This window comes from Nesoenas mayeri (genome assembly GCF_963082525.1).
Source record: "Nesoenas mayeri genome assembly, chromosome: 16".
NCBI lineage: Eukaryota > Metazoa > Chordata > Aves > Columbiformes > Columbidae > Nesoenas > Nesoenas mayeri.
Window position 1 is genome coordinate 11,796,881 of NC_137562.1, and position 20,694 is coordinate 11,817,574.

At 52.4% G+C, this 20,694-nt stretch overlaps 1 protein-coding gene across 1 annotated transcript; it reads left to right on the plus strand.

Annotated features, from left to right (window-relative positions):
* Positions 1–4,920: 4,920 nt before the first annotated feature.
* KCNK15 (potassium two pore domain channel subfamily K member 15) lies at positions 4,921–9,370 on the plus strand (the record flags this gene model as incomplete). The annotated part of the gene is made up of 2 exons (XM_080354563.1): positions 4,921–5,212; positions 8,457–9,370. Exons 1-2 carry the CDS (start codon positions 4,930–4,932, stop codon positions 9,368–9,370), a joined length of 1,197 nt encoding a protein of 398 aa, XP_080210689.1. The 5' UTR covers positions 4,921–4,929.
* Between the last annotated feature and the right edge of the window lie 11,324 nt (positions 9,371–20,694).

A 20,694-nucleotide genomic window follows, 5' to 3' on the forward strand; every position in this document is an offset into this window, starting at 1 on the left:
CAGCGGACCCGGGCAATGGACCAGCCATGCAGGCAAACACCTTTGGCACTGCAGCTACCCATGGGGCTCCTGGCCGGGGCCGTGATGCTCATTGAGTGCCAGTTGGGCTATGATGGGGCACACCGAGTACCAGAGCTCATCACTGGCCCGGGGGTGTCCCGCTGGACCCCTACAGTGGTTCAGGACCTTTCCCATCTCGACAGTGCAGTGTTGCTGTGGCAGGGGCAGCCTTTGCAGGACAGGGAGAAAGCTGTCACCGGAGCACCCTCTGAAAGAGCCTCACGTATTTGCAGTTCGTTCCCAGACTCTTTTCCCGCCCTGTCCTTGACCTTCCTGGCAGCCCTGTGGGCTGTGATGCAGGAAAGTCATTTATAGCATCGCTGCGCTGCCGTGGGGGGAGCAGAGGGGTGCTCAGGATCAGGCCCTGCTTTCCGTTTCGCCAAGGGCTTGACATGCCCATGTTTCTATGGTGAGTCTGTGGTCACAGCCATGGCAGCTCATCTCCAAATGAACCTTCTCAGGGAGTGAGACCTTTCTCCAGACATGTTCCCAAAGCCTTTCTCCTTTGTCACTGGGGCCAGCAGCTCCCACCCCAGCACCACCAGCAGCACCACAGGGCCTCCCATCCCCAAGCCTCAATCCAAACCAGGTGCTAGCTCCGATTTAACAAGCTCTCAGCAGATATTTCTACAAATTATTAAGCAGGGGTATCAATATTTTATCTTATTTGTTTTATTATTAAAGCTGAGATTCTCAAAACAAATAAATGAACCAACTAAAGCGGCTGAGATCAAGAACTTGCTAAAGCAGAGCAGCACCTTTCCCGTTTGGTTGCGGTCCAGGCAGTTTATGGCAGGTACATTGTGCCTGGCTGATGTTCAACTGACAGCTTTCCAAGCGTATAAAAAACTTATTAGGCTGAAAATAGAGTCTGTGACCATAAACTGTCAAGCGCACTGTCAGCATTTCCAGCCCAGATCTGCTTCATGTACAAGCACCGGTAGTTCAGGCTACCAGGGGAACAGGGGTGGGGAGGATGGGGCTGTGCAGCAGGACCTGGTTTGGGTAGGAAGGGTAATTAGGGAAGGCTCATGAATGGGTTGTGGGGTATCAGGAGGAAGCACAACCGAGGTTTAGCATGGCTGATACCAGGCAAGGTGGTTGAAGACAGTCATACATGGACCTGTGTCCACTTGCCCTGGGGTTTGAAACCTGCGAGCACATCCATGGTGACTACGTGGAGCCAATCTGCATTTGCAACCCGTTTATATCCAACGCTTCATTAATCCCGTCGCTGAGCTTCCAGGTGACAACACAGAGCAGAGCGCCCGCAGCCACCCAGGCTACAAAGAGTCGGGGAGGCAGCGGGGAAACCCCAGAGCCGAGAGAAAGCCGTGAGGCTCCTGAGCCTCCGGTGACCCTGAGCACAGGCTGTAGGACAGACACAGAACGTTTATAGGGACATGGGGCTGAAGCACACGCTGCTGTGTTCAGCCCGGATCTCATCAGGGATTCTGTGTCCACAGAAGAGGGCATGGCCATGTCCCTTGGTGAGAGGAGGGATCGGTCCCGGTGTCACCTGGCCTGGGACAGCCAGGCTTGGAGTCCCACCCTCACCCGCGCAGCTGCAGCTGGGTGTTATTCACATCCCAGTCTCTAATCCTTTTTAGAAATGAACTAACCCGTTGCTTTAAAAATATCCTGCAGTGTTGTGGGGCTACAATCTCAGTATTAAATGGCATTAAAGCGAAAATAGCTGATGCTTTTACTAAGGCAAAAGAAAAACATCTATTTGTTCTCTAAAAATAACTGAAGAAAGAGCACGCCAGGACGGTACCCGGTACCAGAGGTCCAACTAACTTTGCTGGGGGAGCAGGAGCTGTCAGCCCAGGCCAGCGTGGACTGAGGCAGCATCGGTGCCCAAAGCACCTCGAGCAAAGCTGGCGCGATGCTCCCGCCTCTCCCCATCTACCTCATACTGTGGGACCAACTCAAACAGCCCCATGCTGCTGACGCCTATTCAGCACCTTTTGTCTGATACCATTAAGCAGCTTTGATTATTTCAATCCATTAAAACTAGAAAAGCTTTTTAATCAATTTCCTACCAGCCAGAAATTAGTAGATGTGGGCAAATTAGACACGTTAATTAGGCACTGGTTTAAACACAGATGAGGTTTGACTTTGTTTACCAACCTCGGAAGGAAGCAGCTTCTCAAAGTTCACCTCTGAGGCACCAAACAAACAAGGTACGTTCGTTCCCGGTCACAAGCACCTTACAGCAGAAACACATCACTTTGACTTCTGTTTTATTTTCAGAGCTCTTACTTTCTCTCTGCCTCCCCACGCAATAAAAATGAGACATTTAATCTCATAATGCAACTTCTCACTGGAAATCGATGATAAAGTACATTATCTTGCCCCGCCTGATCCTGCAGCTCCCACTTGACCTTTCTCAAGCACAGTGAAGTCAGGGGAAAGACAAAGGTTGAACTGAAGGAGCTTCCCAGTGGGAAAGCGTGAAACTTCCCTGTGCCCTGCACAACAGCGATCTGACATGGTTGGGTCTCGCTCATGGCCCCGTGCTCGCTGCGTGCAGGAAAACGCAATGCATGAGCAGTGAGACATCAGAGCAGGCTGATTGCAGCACCATCTGAACCGCAAAGCCTGCAGCTCCATTCAGAGCACAGGGCTCTGTGTGTTGCCGCCCACACGGTCCTGTTTTGATCAGCACTGATTTTGTTACTGGGGGGGTTTCTTCTTCCTGCTGCCTTTGTTCCTGCTGAGTAGCATTTATTCCACAGGAGCTTGTGACCTGCATGAGGTCAAAGCAAATGCCAAAAGGAGAAACCAGTAATGAGACCCTCTTTCAAGTCTGCTCCATCTCCCGTGGCTGGAGAGCATCTCTCAGGGTTTTGAACCTGCACTGACATGTTGGTCCGATGCCTGCATGGAGCAGCTGGCTTTGAACAACATGCTACAGCATCTGCTTAAGGCTCCAAATAATACCTGGGGACCCCAGAATTTGGCCTACAAGGCACTGAAGGCCCCAGAACCCCTCCTAAAAGATATCTGACAGGCACACAATGATATGATCAGCACGAGATCTTCTTCTGTAACAGAACCAAGAGCAGCTCAGTTAGCAGCACCATGCCCTGTTTTCAAGGCGTGCTGTCATTGTTGACCAGTGGAAAACATCAGCAGCAGCTGGACAGCAGCAGGTGAAGTGTTTCTTCTCTAGCAGGCTGACCCCACGTTGCTCTGGAGGTTTGACAGCACCCCAGGCCCTGTTTGCAGGACTGCAAACACCCCCACGGAGAACATAAACCAGACACGTTCCTCCAGCAAAGGCTTTGCCATGTGATTTAGGAGGCTGCAAGTGCTGCGATGTCAAACAGCAACCCACCAAGAGCTTGTGCTGCTGGTGATGGATGCCGGAGCCTGTATTTTTTCTTCAGTAACAACTTTCACTAATGGTCCTGGCATGGAGGCTCAGCAAGGAGGAGGGAAATGGCAAGTGTCCAGGGTGAAAAAGAGTTCACGACTACAGGGGGAAAGGACACCTCGTGCTGGCCATGGAAATGCAGAGGACAGGGCTAGAAGGGGCCCCAGGAGGGCAGCAAGTTGTCCTCTGCTCCAGGAGAGCGTCAGCTGTACCCAGAGTACTTTTAGCAGATATCCAGACATCTGCTTATCTTATTTTTAAACTCATTCAGTGACAAGGCTGCCACAATCTCCCCAAGCAATCTGTTCTGGTGTGTTTTACTGTCTTTATAGTTAAAAAAAATTTCTTATGTCCAATTCAAACCTCCTTTGCTGCAAGTAAAGCCCCAAGAATCTTGTCCTCTCCATAAAGAGAAGTGAGAGGGATGAAGATATAAGCCTGCTTGTTGGTTTGTTTGCCTTGTTTGTTTTACTCCCAGTCAAAAGAAGGGGAGTTTATTTCTTGAAGGCAATAACTGTCTTCTGCAACATGCAACTCGGAGAAGCGCCTTTCTATTTTTAAAAGTGAAACATAAGGGTTACGTAAAAGCTCAGGAAACCAGTAATGAGAAACAGGGGCTTCACTTTGTGGGCTCTGCCTCCTCCCATAGCCAATATCCCTGCACCTCAAAACCAACCCAGGCTGTTCACAGTGCATCGGCATGGGGAAGCTCCGCTCGCTGCCCCCCATGCCAGAACAGGGCTGGCGGGCCCTGTGTCCCCCCGCGTCTGCGGCATCTGATCAACACACCAGAGAAATCAGCAGAAACACTGTGCTTGGTTATTCTGCTCCTTTCTGCTGTCTTAAAACAGCACTGGACACAGCAGGGCAGAGCATCTGCTCTGCTAAACGGCTGGAGAAAAACAAAGATAACATACACCACAGCAGTTTCCTCATTGCTGGAGTGTGAAGTGGCATCTCCCACCTCTAGGGCCGAGGGCTGCCCGCAGGGAATGGCACCGCAGGGAATGGCACCGCAGGGAATGGCACCGCAGGCTGCGGGAGCAGGGGCAGCTCACACAGCCCCAGGTCACTGCCTTCAGCCAGGATGCTGGCATGAGAAACTCCAGCTTGGGCGCACGCAGCCAGGTGCAACTCTGGGGAAAGAGACTGTTATTCATGTCACCCACACGGGATGAAGTGTGGCCTTGTTCGCGCCCACCTCCAGCCTGGGGCTGCCGGGCACGGTGGGCTCGGGGCATGCAGGAGCCGGGCTCGCTGCAAGCGGGAAGCGGTACCGGTGTCTGCAGGAGCCGGTGCGCGGAGCAGGCGGTGCGCGGTGCATGCAGCGGGCGGTGCGCGGGGGCGGTGCGCGGGCGCGCAGGGGGCGGTGCGCGGGCGCGGGGCCGGGCCGGGCGGGCGCGGGGGATGCGCGGCGGGGCCCGCGGGGGGCGGCGGGCGCGGAGCCATGCGGAGCCCGGGCTGAGGCGCCGCGGCCGCCCCTCGCCATGAAGCGGCAGAACCTGCGCACGGCCGCGCTCATCCTCTGCATCTTCTCCTACCTGCTGGTGGGCGCCGCCGTCTTCGATGCGCTGGAGTCGGAGGCGGAGAGCGGCCGCAAGCGGCTGCTGGAGCAGAAGCGCGGGGAGCTGCGGAGGAAGTACCGCTTCTCCGCCGACGACTACCGGGAGCTGGAGCGGCTAGTGCTGCAGGCCGAGCCGCACCGCGCCGGCCGGCAGTGGAAGTTCGCCGGCTCCTTCTACTTCGCCATCACGGTCATCACCACCATCGGTGAGTGCTGGAATCCCGGTCTGTGTCCTGTGCCTCTCTGTCCTCACATCCCTGCACTCCTGCATCCCTGCATCCCCACATCCCTGCACTCCATGTCCTCCCATCCCCACACCTCTGCACCTCCACAGCCTCCAACACCTCCAACACCTCTGGGTACCCCAAGGTGAGTTGCATGTCTCACCCTCACAAGGCTGGGACATCTCTTCAGGCCATCCCCGCGAGCTGACCCTGTGGGACCTCAGTGCACTGCTGTTGGGGAGGTAATTCAGGCAGGCTGGGAACACCCGGTCCTGGGGTATGTTGGGGTGCTGCAATGGCTGGAAACAGAAAATGTGACCTGCACGTTGTCCCAGGGAGGCGGCAGCACACGGAGCTTCTGCAGGCACCTTTGGGGCAGGCAGCTGCAGAAGTTGTCAGGGTGTAGGAGGGCAGAGGCGGGAGCCACATCCATCCTCTGTGCAGTGTTGTAGCCAGCAAGCCTGGCTGAAGAGCTGGGCAAGAACTGTTGGCTCGTTTGCCAGCTCAAAACTCGGTATGTTTGGCTGTATGACACCTGCTTCAGGGAGCCAAGACAGCCAGCAGCCGCTGAACCTCGCTCTGCCTGAACAGAACCTGCAGAGAGATGGGTGTGAATTAGCTCGGAGGTGAATCAATCACGTTAAGCCCCTGTGTAGACACACACATACTAGAGCCCAGCCTTGGTTTGCCCACTTCTGTTTTGCCAGAGAATGAATCTAAATTGAATGAGGATTGCCTTAATTCTAGGTGAGATTAGCCACATGGGAGTTTAGCATTGTTTAATTAATCTACTTCTATTAATCCATGCACCCTGAGCATCCCATGGGGTAGACAGGCGTGGGAATCCTGTGCTAATGTCATTGCTCCCGCTGCGATTTCCATCAGCAGGAGGTTTGGAGGCAGGAGTCCTGAGGCCGAATCCTGCCCTTCCACAGCCAGCAGCCCCCTCCTTGTTGGCAGGATGGGGCTCAGCCTTGCTGAGGGGCTTGGGATGGGTGAAATACGTCTGGCAGCTGAAAGCATCATCCCCCAGGACAAGGGCTGGTGGGATCAACTGTGCTGGGTTACCAGAGGACAAGAGGTGCTGGAGGGGCAGGTACCCTGCAGGCCCTGTCCTGGGGGGCTCCGTGTGCCCCCACGAGCTCTGCTCTGGGGTTTGTGCAGCTGGAAACACATGTGGCCAGCAAACAGCAGCGGGTTCAGGGCACAGTTAGTGTCAGGCCCCAGCAGGAGGGGAGGATGAATGGCTTCAGGAAGATCTCCGTCAGCTTGTGACAGGTTATAGCTTCATTTACATTATTTGTCTGTTAACTGTGACAAACAATAGCTACACTTATCACACACCCCGTGCGATAAATAATTTCAGCCCAGGTGCCATATTTCTAAAAGGCTGACATGTCTGATCTCTTTAGGTTGGGCTGTGCTCCAAATCTCAGTTTTAACGTTCATGTAGCTATGTTTACTCTTTCTAATTCCCTTTGTCATTTTGAAAGCATCAGTCAAATGCTCTTTCAGCAATCTCTCAGGGTACAACAACTGTTTTTCCACTTACTGCTCTTCTGGATCATTATATCTACCTCCTCATTGCTGTCATTGTATTATCTTGTAGCCTAAGACCTGATAATTGCACTCGGTTATTAAGCTTGGAATTGACTGGTTTGGTTTTTTGGCCAGTGCAGTCTCATGTCTGCTCTGTATTCTGTGAAATGTGGCATGCAGGCATTAAGTTGATAATTTTTAATTGCATGGGTTTATGAACAAACAGAGCAATTAGAAACTGGTCCCTTCCTGCCTGCTTGCAGTTTGGAGCACATCACTGTTGAGGATAACACTGTCCTCAGTCTCCCAGCCCTGTCCCATCTTCTGGTCCTCCCACCACCGCCTGCTCACAGCTTCCCTTCCACTGGCAGCGGAGACAGAGGTGACACCAGGTCACAGCTTTGAACAAGCCTGAGAAATAAAAAAGGGATGGTTTCCTCCCATATTTTGATGCAAAAGTCATGTGGTTACCTGGAACAAGTGAAAATATAAATAGCTGTTAGCAACAGGCCATGCAGCAGCGCGGGAAGGAGCCGGCGCTGTTCTGTAGGTGCCTTCAGAAGGAAGTTTCCAGCCCTGGCAGTTTCTCATATGAACTCAAAAGAAAGGCTTGGTGCCCTTGGATGCTGTTACCCCCTGTGCTCCATGGCTCCCTTGCACTGAGTTAGTTACTCATCTGCTTAGGTCAGAGGCCATCGATTCGTGTAAAGCCTCTATAATTAAGTGAGGTGGGTGCAGAATCACTCAAGTCTGGAAGATCGCGGTGAATACCTCATTACGACTCATGGCGTAATTGTGTGTCCTTGAGTCACAGCTCTGAAACTTGGAGCAAGGTGGGGAAATTAAATCTCAGAGGGTGTTCAAGGAGAACCTTGTCCTGCCTGAGCTCCTTGTCCCTGGGACAAGGTCTGACAGGGCTGCGGTGACATAAATCCTTCCCTGCATTTAAAACAGCACAGCCCATCCTCCCCAGCGATCCAGCAGAGGTTTAGGTCTGAGTCTTAGTGACACTGGAGTACATCTGAAGTTGCTCTGCAGGAGTCCTCCCAGACTTAGCTGCTCCTCTGGGGACTGGCCCTATGGCACAGGCACCGTATAGCTCCTCTCCAACAGGCCATGCAGTAAATGATCATATAGCTGAAAGTCAAAGATGCCTGTGACACTGGAGGGCTCAGGGCATAGGAATGGGTGCCAGGGGGATGTGGTGATGGCCCTGCAAGGGTGGTTGTGGACACAACTGGCTGAGCAGAGTGATCTGGCACTGTTGGTGTCAGTGTCGTGCAGAGCCCTCGTCCTCCCACTCTGGGGATCCAGGTTTCCCTGCAGACGTGGCACCAGCACAGCATCCATGCCTCTGAATTGCTTGTGAGCTGCAGAAGCTTTGCATACCCCAATCCAGTTCTAGGGCTCCTCTTGGCCTTCACAACCTCATACAAGCCCAGGGGCTGTCAGGAGGGCACCTTTTATCTTTACAGGCCGAATGAGGTTCTGCCCACATGATACAGCAATGTGCAGTCAGCCCAAAGGATGTGGCATCCCATGGCCCCAGTAGAATTGCCTGTGGATTTCTTAGTGTTTAATGTTCCATTTTCTCCCCCATTCCCCTGCTGCTCCTCTTGTTCCCAGGGCAGCCTTGCTGTAAAGCCCAGCGGGGGCTTGACGCCTGCCTTTCCTCTTTCCTTCACAGGCTACGGACACGCTGCCCCGGGCACAGATGCTGGCAAAGTTTTCTGCATGTTCTACGCCATCCTGGGCATCCCCCTGACACTGGTCATGTTCCAGAGCCTGGGTGAGCGCATGAACACCGTCGTGCGGCTGCTGCTCAAGAAGATCAAGAAGTGTCTGGGCATGAGGACAACTAACGTCTCCATGGAGAACATGGTCCTCGTCGGCTTTCTGTCCTGCATGGGGACCCTGTGCATCGGCGCAGCAGCCTTCTCTTACTTCGAGGGCTGGACTTTCTTTCATGCCTATTACTACTGCTTCATAACCTTGACCACTATCGGCTTCGGAGACTTTGTGGCTCTGCAGAAGAACGAGGCTTTGCAAAAGAAGCCCCCATACGTGGCTTTCAGCTTCATGTACATCCTGGTGGGCCTGACCGTCATCGGCGCCTTCCTCAACCTGGTGGTGCTGCGGTTCCTGACCATGAACTCGGAGGACGAGCGGCGGGACGCCGAGGAGCGCGCCTCGCTGAGGAGAGCCCGCAACAACATCCACCTCAAGCCGAAAGACGACAGCCGGAGCGGAAATGCCATTTTTCTGCCCGTGGAGGACAGGACGAGCCAGATGAACCTCATCCCGCTGGTCCAGGAGGACGCGGGCAGACAGCGGCGCCAGTCGGCCAACTCGGCGGCCGCCGTCCCCTCCTTCTGCACGTGCCTGTGCTACAGACCTCAGCTGTGCGGCAGCCCCGTGCCCTCCCACCCCGAGACCCTGAGCTGCCACACCAACCCCGTGTACTACAACTCCATTTCCTACAAAATCGACGAGGTGTCCCTGAGCACGCGGGGTCAGACCGGCTCTTCCCCGGGGAGCACTTTATCATCCAGCAGCCCTCGCTGCCGGCAACGCTCCCGGCTGCGGAGGAAATCCATCTAGGAGCATGTGCCGAGCTGTACTCAGCGCTCGAGTCTTACTATGATGATAAATTAAGAACGGAGATGTCAGGTCCCTCTTACTGCTCTCATTTCTTCTCCTCCCCTCCCCATTCAGCTGGCAGCCAGCCCCACGCAGGGTCCAGCAGGAAACTTTAAACCCCATTGAGATATAATAATAATTTCTTTTTGCAGGCACTGAATGACATTGTGCTTCTCTTTGCTTTTCCCAAGTAGGTTCAAGCATTTGGGCCTGGCAAGAGACGCCCCCGATGTGAAGTCCAGCAAGCTGTAGGTTTGCTTTCCCACCTCCCTGATCCCCCAAAAGATGTTGCTGCCCTGCATAACCCTGGCCATGGCCACCACCAGCCTGCGCCTCTTGCTACATGGGCTGGATTGCACTTGCTAAGAGCATATCAAAAGCAAAGCCCAGTTTAGCGAGCCCTGCAGGGCTGCAGATCTTTCAGCTGTCCCCTGGCAGCGAGTGCAGGTAAGTCGGTGCCATGCAGCAGGTTTGCAGCTGGTGGGTGAGCAGGAGAGGACAGTCCTGGCACTTGGCACATGGGGACAGCTCCATGGCACTGCATCTCCCACACCAGCCCTCCGGGTCTGAGCTCAGGCTTGTGGCTGGCTCTGTATTTTGGAAGCTGGAGGTTCACATACCCAGCAGCACACCTTACCTCATGCTGGCAGGTCCTCCAGGATGGGCTGGCTGGTGGGACATCATGTCCCATTTGAAGGGAAGCTGAACCCCTCCAGCCCAGCCACGGTCCTCTGCAATGAGCCCAGATGGTACCAAGGACATAGCCCCAGGGACAGCCTCGCTCAACCACAAAGGCTTTGCCACCTGCAAAGGGTTTGGCCATGATGAGATCGTTAGCTAAAATCACCCTTTCCTGCACTGCCTTTCCTCCAGCTGGCAGCCCAGCAAGCGTGTCTGCTCTTCATCTTCTCCAGTCCACAGGACCCCCTGGGTTTGTGCTGGTTGCTGCTGGGGTTGTGAGTGACGGGGTGAGCACCATCTCTGTGCGGGTGGGATGCAGGACCCGCACAGCCCTGCCTGTTCCAGCTGGTCCCCCCCCACCATGGCCTGTGTCCATCTTGCCTTGTCTGCAGGAAAGCAGGACTGGGCTCTGAGGGCAGTAGCAGCTTTGTTTCACTTCTTTTTTCCTCCATAAACAGCCATTTTCTTAGTTCTATTTAAATACCCTCTGAGATGTTTTCCTGGAGGAAAATCCTCTTTTTCTGGTGGGAAGGCATGCAGAGCGCCAGCACTGGGGACACCTCAGGGGAGGCTTTGCTCTCTCCCCTTTTTTGTTCTGGGCAGTTTAATAAAAGGTGAATCCAGCTGGTGATGGTTGGTTATTTGTCACAAGGAGGAGCAGAGGGACATGTCTGAGCCCCAGCCCTGCCTGGGGATGAGTGCACCAGGGCTGGCTCCCCTGCCACGGGGTGCGGGCAGTGTCAGTATCCAGGGATGTTATCCCTGTGGATAGTCACTGGGATGTCTGGGCATCAGCGGGAGAAGGCGGTCAGAAGGGCTGCCCCAGAGCTGGGAAGCAGCTGGGTCTCATTGCCCATCATGGGTGTCTTGCCCCCAACACAGGGATGCCCTGGGCTCCTCCACCCTCCCTGGTTGGTGACCCTTGTGTTTCTGACCTTCCCTGTGCTTGAACTTCCCTGGAGGCCGCTTTGGGCTTTGATGTCACCCCAAATCTCTGCAGGCTTGTTACGATTAGGACTGTCTTGTTCCAGTCTCTAAAATGGCAGGTATTTGGGCTTCAAGAGGAGCAATGCCCGAGTGGGCAAGTACAGGACGAGCAGGAGCTCTGATTGCAGGGGCCGCTGGCAGGAGGGCAGGATGGGGCTGCCTGTGCGGGCGAGGGGGCGTCCCCACCCCTGCCCTTACCTGGGGGATGGTCCCTGCTGGGTTCTCCACTCCACTGGAGGCAGAGGAAGGACTTTACACCCGCTCTCGAGGTGCAGTGTGGCTGTGGTAGATCCACCCTTCCTGCCCTGGGCAGCAGGACTCCCGTGGGACACTCAGCAGTTCCCCACCTCACACCGTCCCCTCATCCCATGGGCAGGCAGGGGATGGACAGTGAGAGAGCTGGGAGTTCAGCCCCAAGCTGCGAAGAGCCTCCCAACACCAAAAAGCCCTGGCTGCGGTTCCCTCATGTGCTCAGCAGCTGCATTGCTTTGCACCAGCGGCCCTAAATCTGTCCAGCTGTGTGAGCCTTGGGTTAAATAAGGAGGAGTGTGGGGAGAAAGCAAGCTGTGAGCGTATGCAACAGGCTTAAAAATGAGACTTTCATTGGCTTCTTAGCTCCTCAGTGATATTTTTCCATGTTGATCCCACCAGCTCAGCCCGTGTTGCCATGTCCCATCTACCCTCACCAAGCCTGGGGTGTGAAGTGGTGCCCCTGCCACCAGCGCTGTGCAGGGGACAGAGATCTTGCTCTTACCCTTTCCATGTTGACCCTGGGACACCCTCACAGTGGCCGGGATGGAGCCAGCACCTCCCACCCTCATTCCGCTCTCAGGGAATAAAGCAGCTCTCCAACTCCCACACAAGTCAGAGCCCACGTGTCATCACCCCGGTGAAACCCACCTCGTCTGGAGCTGGAAGCAGGAGAACCAGCAGAACCCGGAGGCTGAGCCGGCCTCACGCTCCCTCTGGATTCAGTGCGGTGCTGCCAGCGCTCGGTGGCTCCGTGCTCGTGCTGCAGAGCCTGGTATCTGATAATGCAAAAGCAAAGCCCAGCAGAGGCACCAGGGCTGGCGGCACGATGTCTGCACCGTGGAGCCTGTCTCGGGCAGAGGATGGAGCTGCCAAGGAGCTGGTGGCACAGAAAGCAGGGCACCTGCTCGGGTTTGTTGCTGCTTCCGTGCAGTGGTGCTGGGGAATTTAGTTGCTTAGTGACGGCCAGAGCCCCATCCTGCTTTAGGAAGCTGGTGAGGAGATGCCATTCGCGCCTCAGCGCTGGGCTGGGCCGCCCTGAGCTGCCCGCCACTCGCAGACTGGAGAACTCATCCTCCTCATGTTCTCCTTCCTCCAGCACTGCCCCCCCAGGGCTGTACTGCAGTGGGTGGGTGGCCGAAACTCTCAGTGATCTAGGACACCGCAATCGCTCGCAATTCCATGGGAAAAGGGCTTGCAGTGGCCCCCCAAGGAGCCCTGCACATTCCCGCCACCTCCTCCTGCGCACCCTGCAGTGGGAGTCAAACCACAGCCCCCAAATGCTCCCCAGGTGCTCACAGCTGGAGCCCATCCTGGATCTTCACGCCCAGAACACCCACGGGTCTCCTTCCCCAAGGGTCCCCAGGCTCCCCCTGCGCCTGCCCTGACTCCTGGTACTCCCAACAGCCAAGGCCAGGGGTATTTTTTTATGCCAGTAGCATCTTCACCTCCAGGGTTTCAAAATCGACCTCTAATGGCCAGTGTTGACCACGAAAGGCCAGGAGCAGAGGGCTTTATGACTGGGGCAGTGAGCAGAGCACAGGCCAGGAGCAAGCTGAGCTCTGTGCCTGGAGATGCCCATGGCCAGAAGACATCTGGAAATGGTGCAGGGAGATGCAGGGGTGAAGCTGCAGTGGGTTCAGAGAGAGCACCGGAGGGAGCCCAGGCCAGCTGAGCTTCTCGCATTCCCTGTAGGCACAAGAAGGGAAGGGACATCTGAATTCTCAGGTTGGAGATAATAGTGGTGGCAACAGAGAGGGCAGAGACGCTCCACAGAAAACCTCCAACACAGCGCAGGAAAAAAAAAGAAAAGGTTTTATTATCACCATTATCAACATTTTCATTAGCTTAACACTGAATTGTAAATCACTCAATCATTACATATTGTCTGAATAAAACCTACAGACAGGAAAAAAATACAGCAGAATCCTCTCCTGCCGGCGGCACAGCAGCCGTGCCGGACGGCGCCCTCCTTCCACCCAAGGCAGCCCACGCACCTCGCGAGCCACTCGCCACGGTGGCAAGCAGCCTGCCCAGCTCCATTGCCTGCGCTCCCTCCAGCCCCACGGAGATCACATCTCATCGGATGACGGTAAAAACCTCCAAAAAGTCTTGGAGAGGGTTACAGAGCCCAAAAAGAGCAGAACAGCCACTCCCACTCCTATGGAAAGGGAGGAGGGGTAGAAGCTGTGCAGTGCCCCTGCAAAGCTATCGGGTTTTGCGGAGCAATTAATGAACTCAAAAGGCTGAAGCCCATGAAAGCGGATTTCCCTCCCGCGGCCAGGCCCCTGGGCAGCGCGGGACGAGGCGGAGCAGCGGCGCGCTGGGCTGGGCGGCGAGCGGGGACGGGCAGAGGCCAGCTCTGCGGGATGCAGCCTGCGGTGCAGAGGTGCTGCGGGCAGCATCAGCCCCCTGGGCTGGGAATAAGGCCTCGTATCGAGAGGGGAGAACCCACATAGGGAGCAGCGGGCACAGGGGAAAGCAAAGGGAGCCTGGAGGAAAGCTCGCTGGGAGCTGCCCTTCTCCCCGGCCGGCACAGAGGCAGCTCCCTGCCTGCTCCGTATGGCACCTCACGCCTGCGTGAGCTGCCGAGCCCCGGCAGAGACCCCTTGTCCCTACTGGGGACGGGAAAAGAATGACTCTCTGCGGCCTGAACTCAGGGCTGCCACAAAACACAGGCAGGACACTGGCATCCCAGGGGGCGTCAGGCCATGGCAGTGCTGCGTGAGGGGCCTCGGGGACCCCTGTGTCCCCAGGGTGCCATTCCCACCGGGCGCAGGGAGCAGAATGCAGCTCACAGGGGCAAGGTGAGCCCAGTGCCACGGGGCTGGGGGAACATGCCTTGGATTCACTCCCCAACCCTCACTCCTGCTCTAAAGCCAAAACCAGCTCCAGGTCGAGGAGATGGAATCACCACAGCAGAGACCAGTGAGCAGCACTGGGTGTGGAGTAACAGCCCCAAAGAAAAAACTGCTGCAGGACTTGAAATTCCAGGCTGGTGTTTAGTGGGATCTAGAGCCCGGGTGGGCAGCTATCCCAGCCCGTGGTGCCCAAACTACAAATAAAGTAGCTCCTGGAAAGCTTGCGGGCATGGCTTCAGCATAGGACGTGCCTTGATTCTTCCCCGGGGTTGCTTCTGCCCCGGAGAGCAGAGCTCAGTGCTGCCCCTGCTCCTTCTCTGCCCCACGCGAGGTGCCCAGCGTGCCGTGCAAATGCAAAGGAAGGCTGCCTGCTGACCCGGCAGAGCGGGGTTTCACAACATAGCTTTGGTTGCCATTTTAGCTCCTGGAAAGCCGTGAAGGGGAAATCGTTAGGTCGTAGCCTCTGTTTTGCTGGTGCTCTGTAAAGGGCTGGTGCTGGCTCCTTCTTAAGTCTCAGCTGCTAAAGTGCAAAGAACCAAATGCTACAAGAAACTCTCCCCAGTTGTTCTCCTCCACCGGGATGAGAGCAGCTCCCACAGGGAAGGGAGGGCAGGGGGGTGTCCGCACCGCGGGGACAGCTTGAGGGTCCCCAGGAACAAGCCTGATGCTGCTGTTGTGGGCGAGTGGCTGGGCAAGGGATGGACGCGTGGCTGCTCGGGCACCGGGACGTTGGTCACTGGGCAGAGGAGCCTGGCAGCCTGAGTTTAAGACTCATTAGCCGCATTTTGACAATACCTAATCACTGGCAAACTCCCCAGGAATTCCATGCTCACAGACGCAGGCTGCAAAGCCGGGCAGGGCACAAGAGGGCAGCTCTGGGTCTCTGCCACAACGGGTGTCACGAGTGTCCCCAGCAAAGGGCTCATCTGGGGGGCTGGGACACCAACTGCACGACCAGATGTCACCTCCCCAAGGGATCCCGGCATTTTCCAAAGCGTTACTGTGCGCCCTGTGCCTATATACATTCATATACACATGTATGGACAGCCATGTGCACTGGGGTAAAACATGAAAAGCCGTTCACTCGATCATCCTTTTTTCTAAATGTTTGGCTCAAATTTGGCAGCTGCAATTTCATTTTAGGTGCTTGCTCCAGGTTCGAGTATGCCCTTTCCATTACTAAAGGTGCTACAATGTGTTGTGTCCTGGACTTCTCTACGGACAGCATTTACATGGCTCTTTTTTATTCTCAAAGCATTTCACAAAAAAACCCAAAGAAAAGTAATGCCATCACTGATTGGGGCTCCCAGCATCACTGGGCCAGTGACCTGCTGCCCACATGGCCAGCATGCTGATTTTTCCTATGGGAAATGATGCGAGAAATCCACAGGCAATGAGCAGGGATGCTGCTTTGAAGCTGCTTTATTTTACGCGCTGCATCAACGACAGAGCTGACTTAAAACCCAATACCCTGATCCTGCCACTTTGGAAAAATCTTTAGCATTATTTAACTTTATTTAACTACAGAACAGCACAGAACAGCCTGCTCCTGTTCCACACATCAGCCTCCCGCGATCCCCTGCGAAGGTGCAACCTCTCTGCCTTGGGTGGAATTTTCTAACAAAATGGACAAATACCATCTATGGAATGGACAAAATAACCCACAAAGCCTTTAAAGAAGAGCAGCTCAATGTGCTGCTCCGAAAAACCCCTCCCCATAGCTCGCCCCTGGTATCCCGAGGAGAACAGGCGCTGTCAGGCAGAACTCGCGTGGCCCTGGAGTGCAAAGGCTTTTTTGCTGTATCAGGGCCACAGTGGCAGTGGGAACCATTCTCATCGAGTTACACACACTAGATAGCCTACAAGAAACAAGGAGATTGAAACAGTCGTGAAGTTTATATCGAAACTACTTTTTACCTCTGTAATATGAAGTCACCTACAGCCGCTTCATTCTTCACCTAAGAGAGATTTCATGTCGATGGGCACATACACTCACGGAGAAGTCTATAGGATGAATATATCTCACAAGGCAATAAGCCCAGTCTTGGTTGTTTTTTGTTTTACAATCAAAGTTAATATGGATCTTTTTCAAAAGTGATGTCATTGAGATTGAAGACAATTATAAACTGTATCAACAATATGTACTACAGCCCGCAAGTCACAATCTGTGCACACCAAATGGAATATATTATTGCTTGTTAGCCTATTAGACTTTCTTTATAAAAAGATTTTTATACAGAGTACAGGATTATGACAAAACTAACTAAGTAGTTCTCATCTCGAAAATACAACATCAATTCTTTCAACAAAGGCCTGAATAGTATCTGAGAGTTAATGAACAATAACAAATACTTACTAATAATTTTATGGCCAGTTTGAACAGAATTTCTTCTAGGACTCTTTTCTGGTGTTTATTTACATATGCCTCTTTTCTTTTGGAAAAAAGTTGATAAAATAGAACAAGGAACATAGAAATCAAAAGAATGAGTAAACTTCATACCAAGAACATTAATCATTTTTGAAAACGCTAAATTATGTTGTCCGTTAAAAAACATACAGCATTTTGTCTTTAAAGAAAAATATTTTTTCCTGTTTTAAAATATTACCAACAGCATGTAATAAACTAACTTAAAATGAGTTTCATAAAAAAGTTGTCTTGCTGTCTAAACATTACTAAACATGCTCAGGTTGAGATTCTGTTAACTGCCTCAACATCTTAAAAATAGCTCCTTTACAGGAACTTGTGATATTCATACTCCAGAAGACCTGCAAATTTAGAACAGTACATCGATAAAGGTTCTGGTAGCTAGAAACAATAAATAGATATTTTAATTCAAAGCAAATAATTCTGCAACGCCCTTTTGAAAGAATCCACGGCCAAGAAGCGGGGATGTGCTTGGCTAAACAATGAAGCCCCCCGGTCCCGTCCCTGCCGCGGAGCTCGGGACGCTCAGCCTGCCCAGGCGGCTTCGGCTGCGGGATCGGGACCCGGGGACTGAATGGCAGGGTGAGGACCTTGTGTCGGCTCTGCAGCATCCCGGCTGGGTTGGGAAACAGGGAAAACAACGCCAGGAATGGGGAAAATGTCACTTTTCTTTGCCTGAACGAGCTGGGACACACACGGTTATGCTCGGAGCACAAAGAGCACACAGCCGGGAGGGAGCAGGTTCGCTCCGCTCTGCAGGGATTCCCACTGCGCAGAGATCGTTCTGCTCCCACCATCAGGATTTCTCTGTTTTCCATGGCAATAGTAAGCAAGGTAACATTTAGGGACCAGCTCTCCATTATTTTGGGGTTTTTTTGGCAAGCAATCCTCCCATTGATACTAAAATGTGGTATTTCGGCTTGGCAGTGTTAGGTTAACGGTTGGACTCGATGACCTTGAACGTCTCTTCCAACCTAAACGATTCTATGATTTCATGCACAATGAACAGGGAATTAGCCCTGAGCTGGGCAGGTGTTTCTCTCCTCAGTCTCATCCCTCACCATTGTGCTCAGACTAAAAATACTATGAAGCCTTTTCTTTTTTTAAGTCTCGTGCTCTTCCTCTCTCCCCCTCGCTGACTATAACCGGGAAAAACACTCAGTCGGGACTTGCAAAGGGCACCAAAGCTGAGTTTTCAGCTGCTCATTGCTCCAGCAAACTGCTGCTTTTTACACAACCACATTGGTAATCCCAACTGTCATATCGCATCCCCTTAGAAACTGGCAAGTCAAATTTAGGAGGCGGGGGGGGGGGGGCAGAAAAGGTTAGGCTTTATAAGACTAAGCTATATCAGGCCTGAGATTTGCCTTGGATGGACAACCAGGCTTCTTTTTTAACTATAATACGCCATGGTCAGTGCAGGAATCGCAGGCGTAAGTGAAGCAAGGATTCAGACCCAGGGAACTGTGCGATGCCCCTGGGTGCTCTCGGAGCGTCCTGCAAGTCCGGCTTTACAAAACTGCTCATCCGGACGTGGCAGCGGACGGGACCGGCTGAGCGGGGCAGGCAGGGCTGCAACGCTGGGCTGCTGGGGACAAACGGGACTTGGCAGTGAGGAGAAACAAAAGCGAGAACCACCAGACCACACAAAAACTGCAGCAGAAAACAGGACGGAGCAGACTGTTAAAACCGCCTCCGGATTGCAGGAGCTGAGACGTTCAGAAAAATAACAGGAGTAGAACTGTAATATTGGGTTTTTTTACCTGACAGTGACCTTCTAGCATGATTAAAAACACACGAAAGATAGTCCTTGGTGTTAAGTGGTCCTATTGTAACTAAACCGATCATGCTGGAGCTTGCAGAGCTTTCGGAGGGGTTGGATACAGAGACACGCGGCCCCCGCCGGGCGTGCAGGAACCGAGCTCTTCAACAGTCATTAAACAGAGTGTTCTGGGGGGATATATTTGGCATACATAGTCTCCTACTCCCCGCCGAAGCCTGCAAACCGTGATTAACTGTCTGTTCCTGGTAGATAATGTCCAAACTAAGTGCCAATATAAAGTTTTCAGCATAACTTAAGACAGAAGCCCTGTTAGAGCTGCCAGGTCTGGCATGGACCCGGAGCTCCCCGCAGTCCTTTTAAAGACATAGTTATTAAAAGATCCAGTGCTACAAACCACTAAATCTACCTAATCTATTCTAGTTCATACACATATTGTACAATATTGCCTAGTACTCACTACATACCAAGAGGAAAAGATGCTGACTTGAATTACAGTAAATGTGCTTTTAAAAAAAAATGAAAATAAAAGAGAGCCACAACATAGTTTGATCAGCATGCAACAAACTTCCTTCAGCTAGTATATAGAAATTGTCTAATACGATTAGAAAAAATAATTAGTGAGAGGCCAGAGACATATTTGATCAAGGAAATTATGAGATTTATCTGAAATGTTGAGGCTTTTGCCACTGAAGACTCAAAAAACTATTCATTCTATGTCCCTTATCCTCCTTCCCTCTCCTTTACATTATATAATTTTTACAGAGATTATTGTAAGGCCTATTAGTTTTGCATCTAACCTGTAATTTATCTCAAAATAATTTAAAATGCCACAGACAAGCTAGGACCAAAAGCAATTGCTTTCACCACCCACTCAACACTCATGCTTTTATTCTAACAAAGCTGAGGTCCACATGCAGAAATAAATGTTCAGGTCAAGAACCTGCTCATTCCTAAACGTCACATGGGACCTTCACTTTTAAATCACGAAGGAAAACATCTCCAAAAGCTTATTCTGAGACAGCAGTCGTCAGATCCTCAGGAGGAACCGAGACAATCCTAACCGAAACAGGTCAATCCAGAGAAAATCTTTGGAGATTCTCTGTGATTCGGGGTAATAAGATTTTAATTGTCTGAAGACTCTAGTGCACTCACTCCAGCACAAGGCTCTGCCGACAGCAGCTGCTGTAGCTCGGAGAATGTGCTTCACCGGCCTCATCTACAAGACTCGTTTAAACTTCAATTAACAAAATATACATGCTGTGACCACTGTGTCTTCAGATTCCTCACCCCGCTACCTCTCCATACTTTGGGGATCGCATCTCCTCTTGCAGGACACTTGGCAAAGTTCATGTACTACCGAGACTGCCCACAGCACCTCTCTCTGCACCAGGAAGGTTACGTGCTCTCCAGCCCCTTCTTGTCAGATGGCAAACTGGGGTTTCTTTCTTCTGCACCCCTACAAACCTCAATCTCCTCTCCTGCAGCAGGATAAACCAGCCCTGTTCCAGGTCAGTCCACAGGCAGCATCTCCAGCAGATATGTACCAGTACAAAGGAGACGGGAGAAAAGCAGAAGGTAAAAGACATCGTGACTGAAGGATGCAGAGCAACAAGCAAGGGAGTCAGGAAATCGCAGAACGTTGTATCTGACAATACAAAACATTTCTCAAGCTGTAAGTCTGATGTTCAGCTCCCACTTCTAGTGGTGTGTTTGTTGGTTGTTTTTTTGTTTTGTTTTTTTTTCTGAGAAAATGTGCAGTTAATTACCTGCTAAACTCAAACTCTGTTCAAACTGTCTGGCCTAAGTAGGCGCTACTTATTCTCCCACCAAGTACGCTTCATCAGCAGTGTTAGACAAGTAATGCAGTAAAGACACTTGCTGGTAATTTGGCACAGTTTGAAAACACAGCGATGACAGTGTTACAGTTAACGTGACTCACTGATAGGGAACTGATTCTAAAGAAAGAGTTGCAGGTTTCTTTCTTTTTCTTCCTTTTGAGAAGAGAGACCTTAAAAAACCCTAATCCTTCCTCTCTTAAACTTCCTGCTCTTTTTAGGTCAGATATCAGCCTCTGAATTTTTCAGGTACTTCCTCGTGAAAGAATCCATATTAGAAATTTCTAAGATGTACAGTTAAGAAAAACTTTCTTACTCCCCCCAAAATCTTTCAAATGCTGCAACTTTCCAAGGTTAATACTGATCTGAAACAAGGGTCCAAGAATGACAGCGAGAGAAGTGAAACAAGAGGTGTATGTCTAATTTGACAACTAGGACTCATGCCCCACGGCACCTCCTCCTCG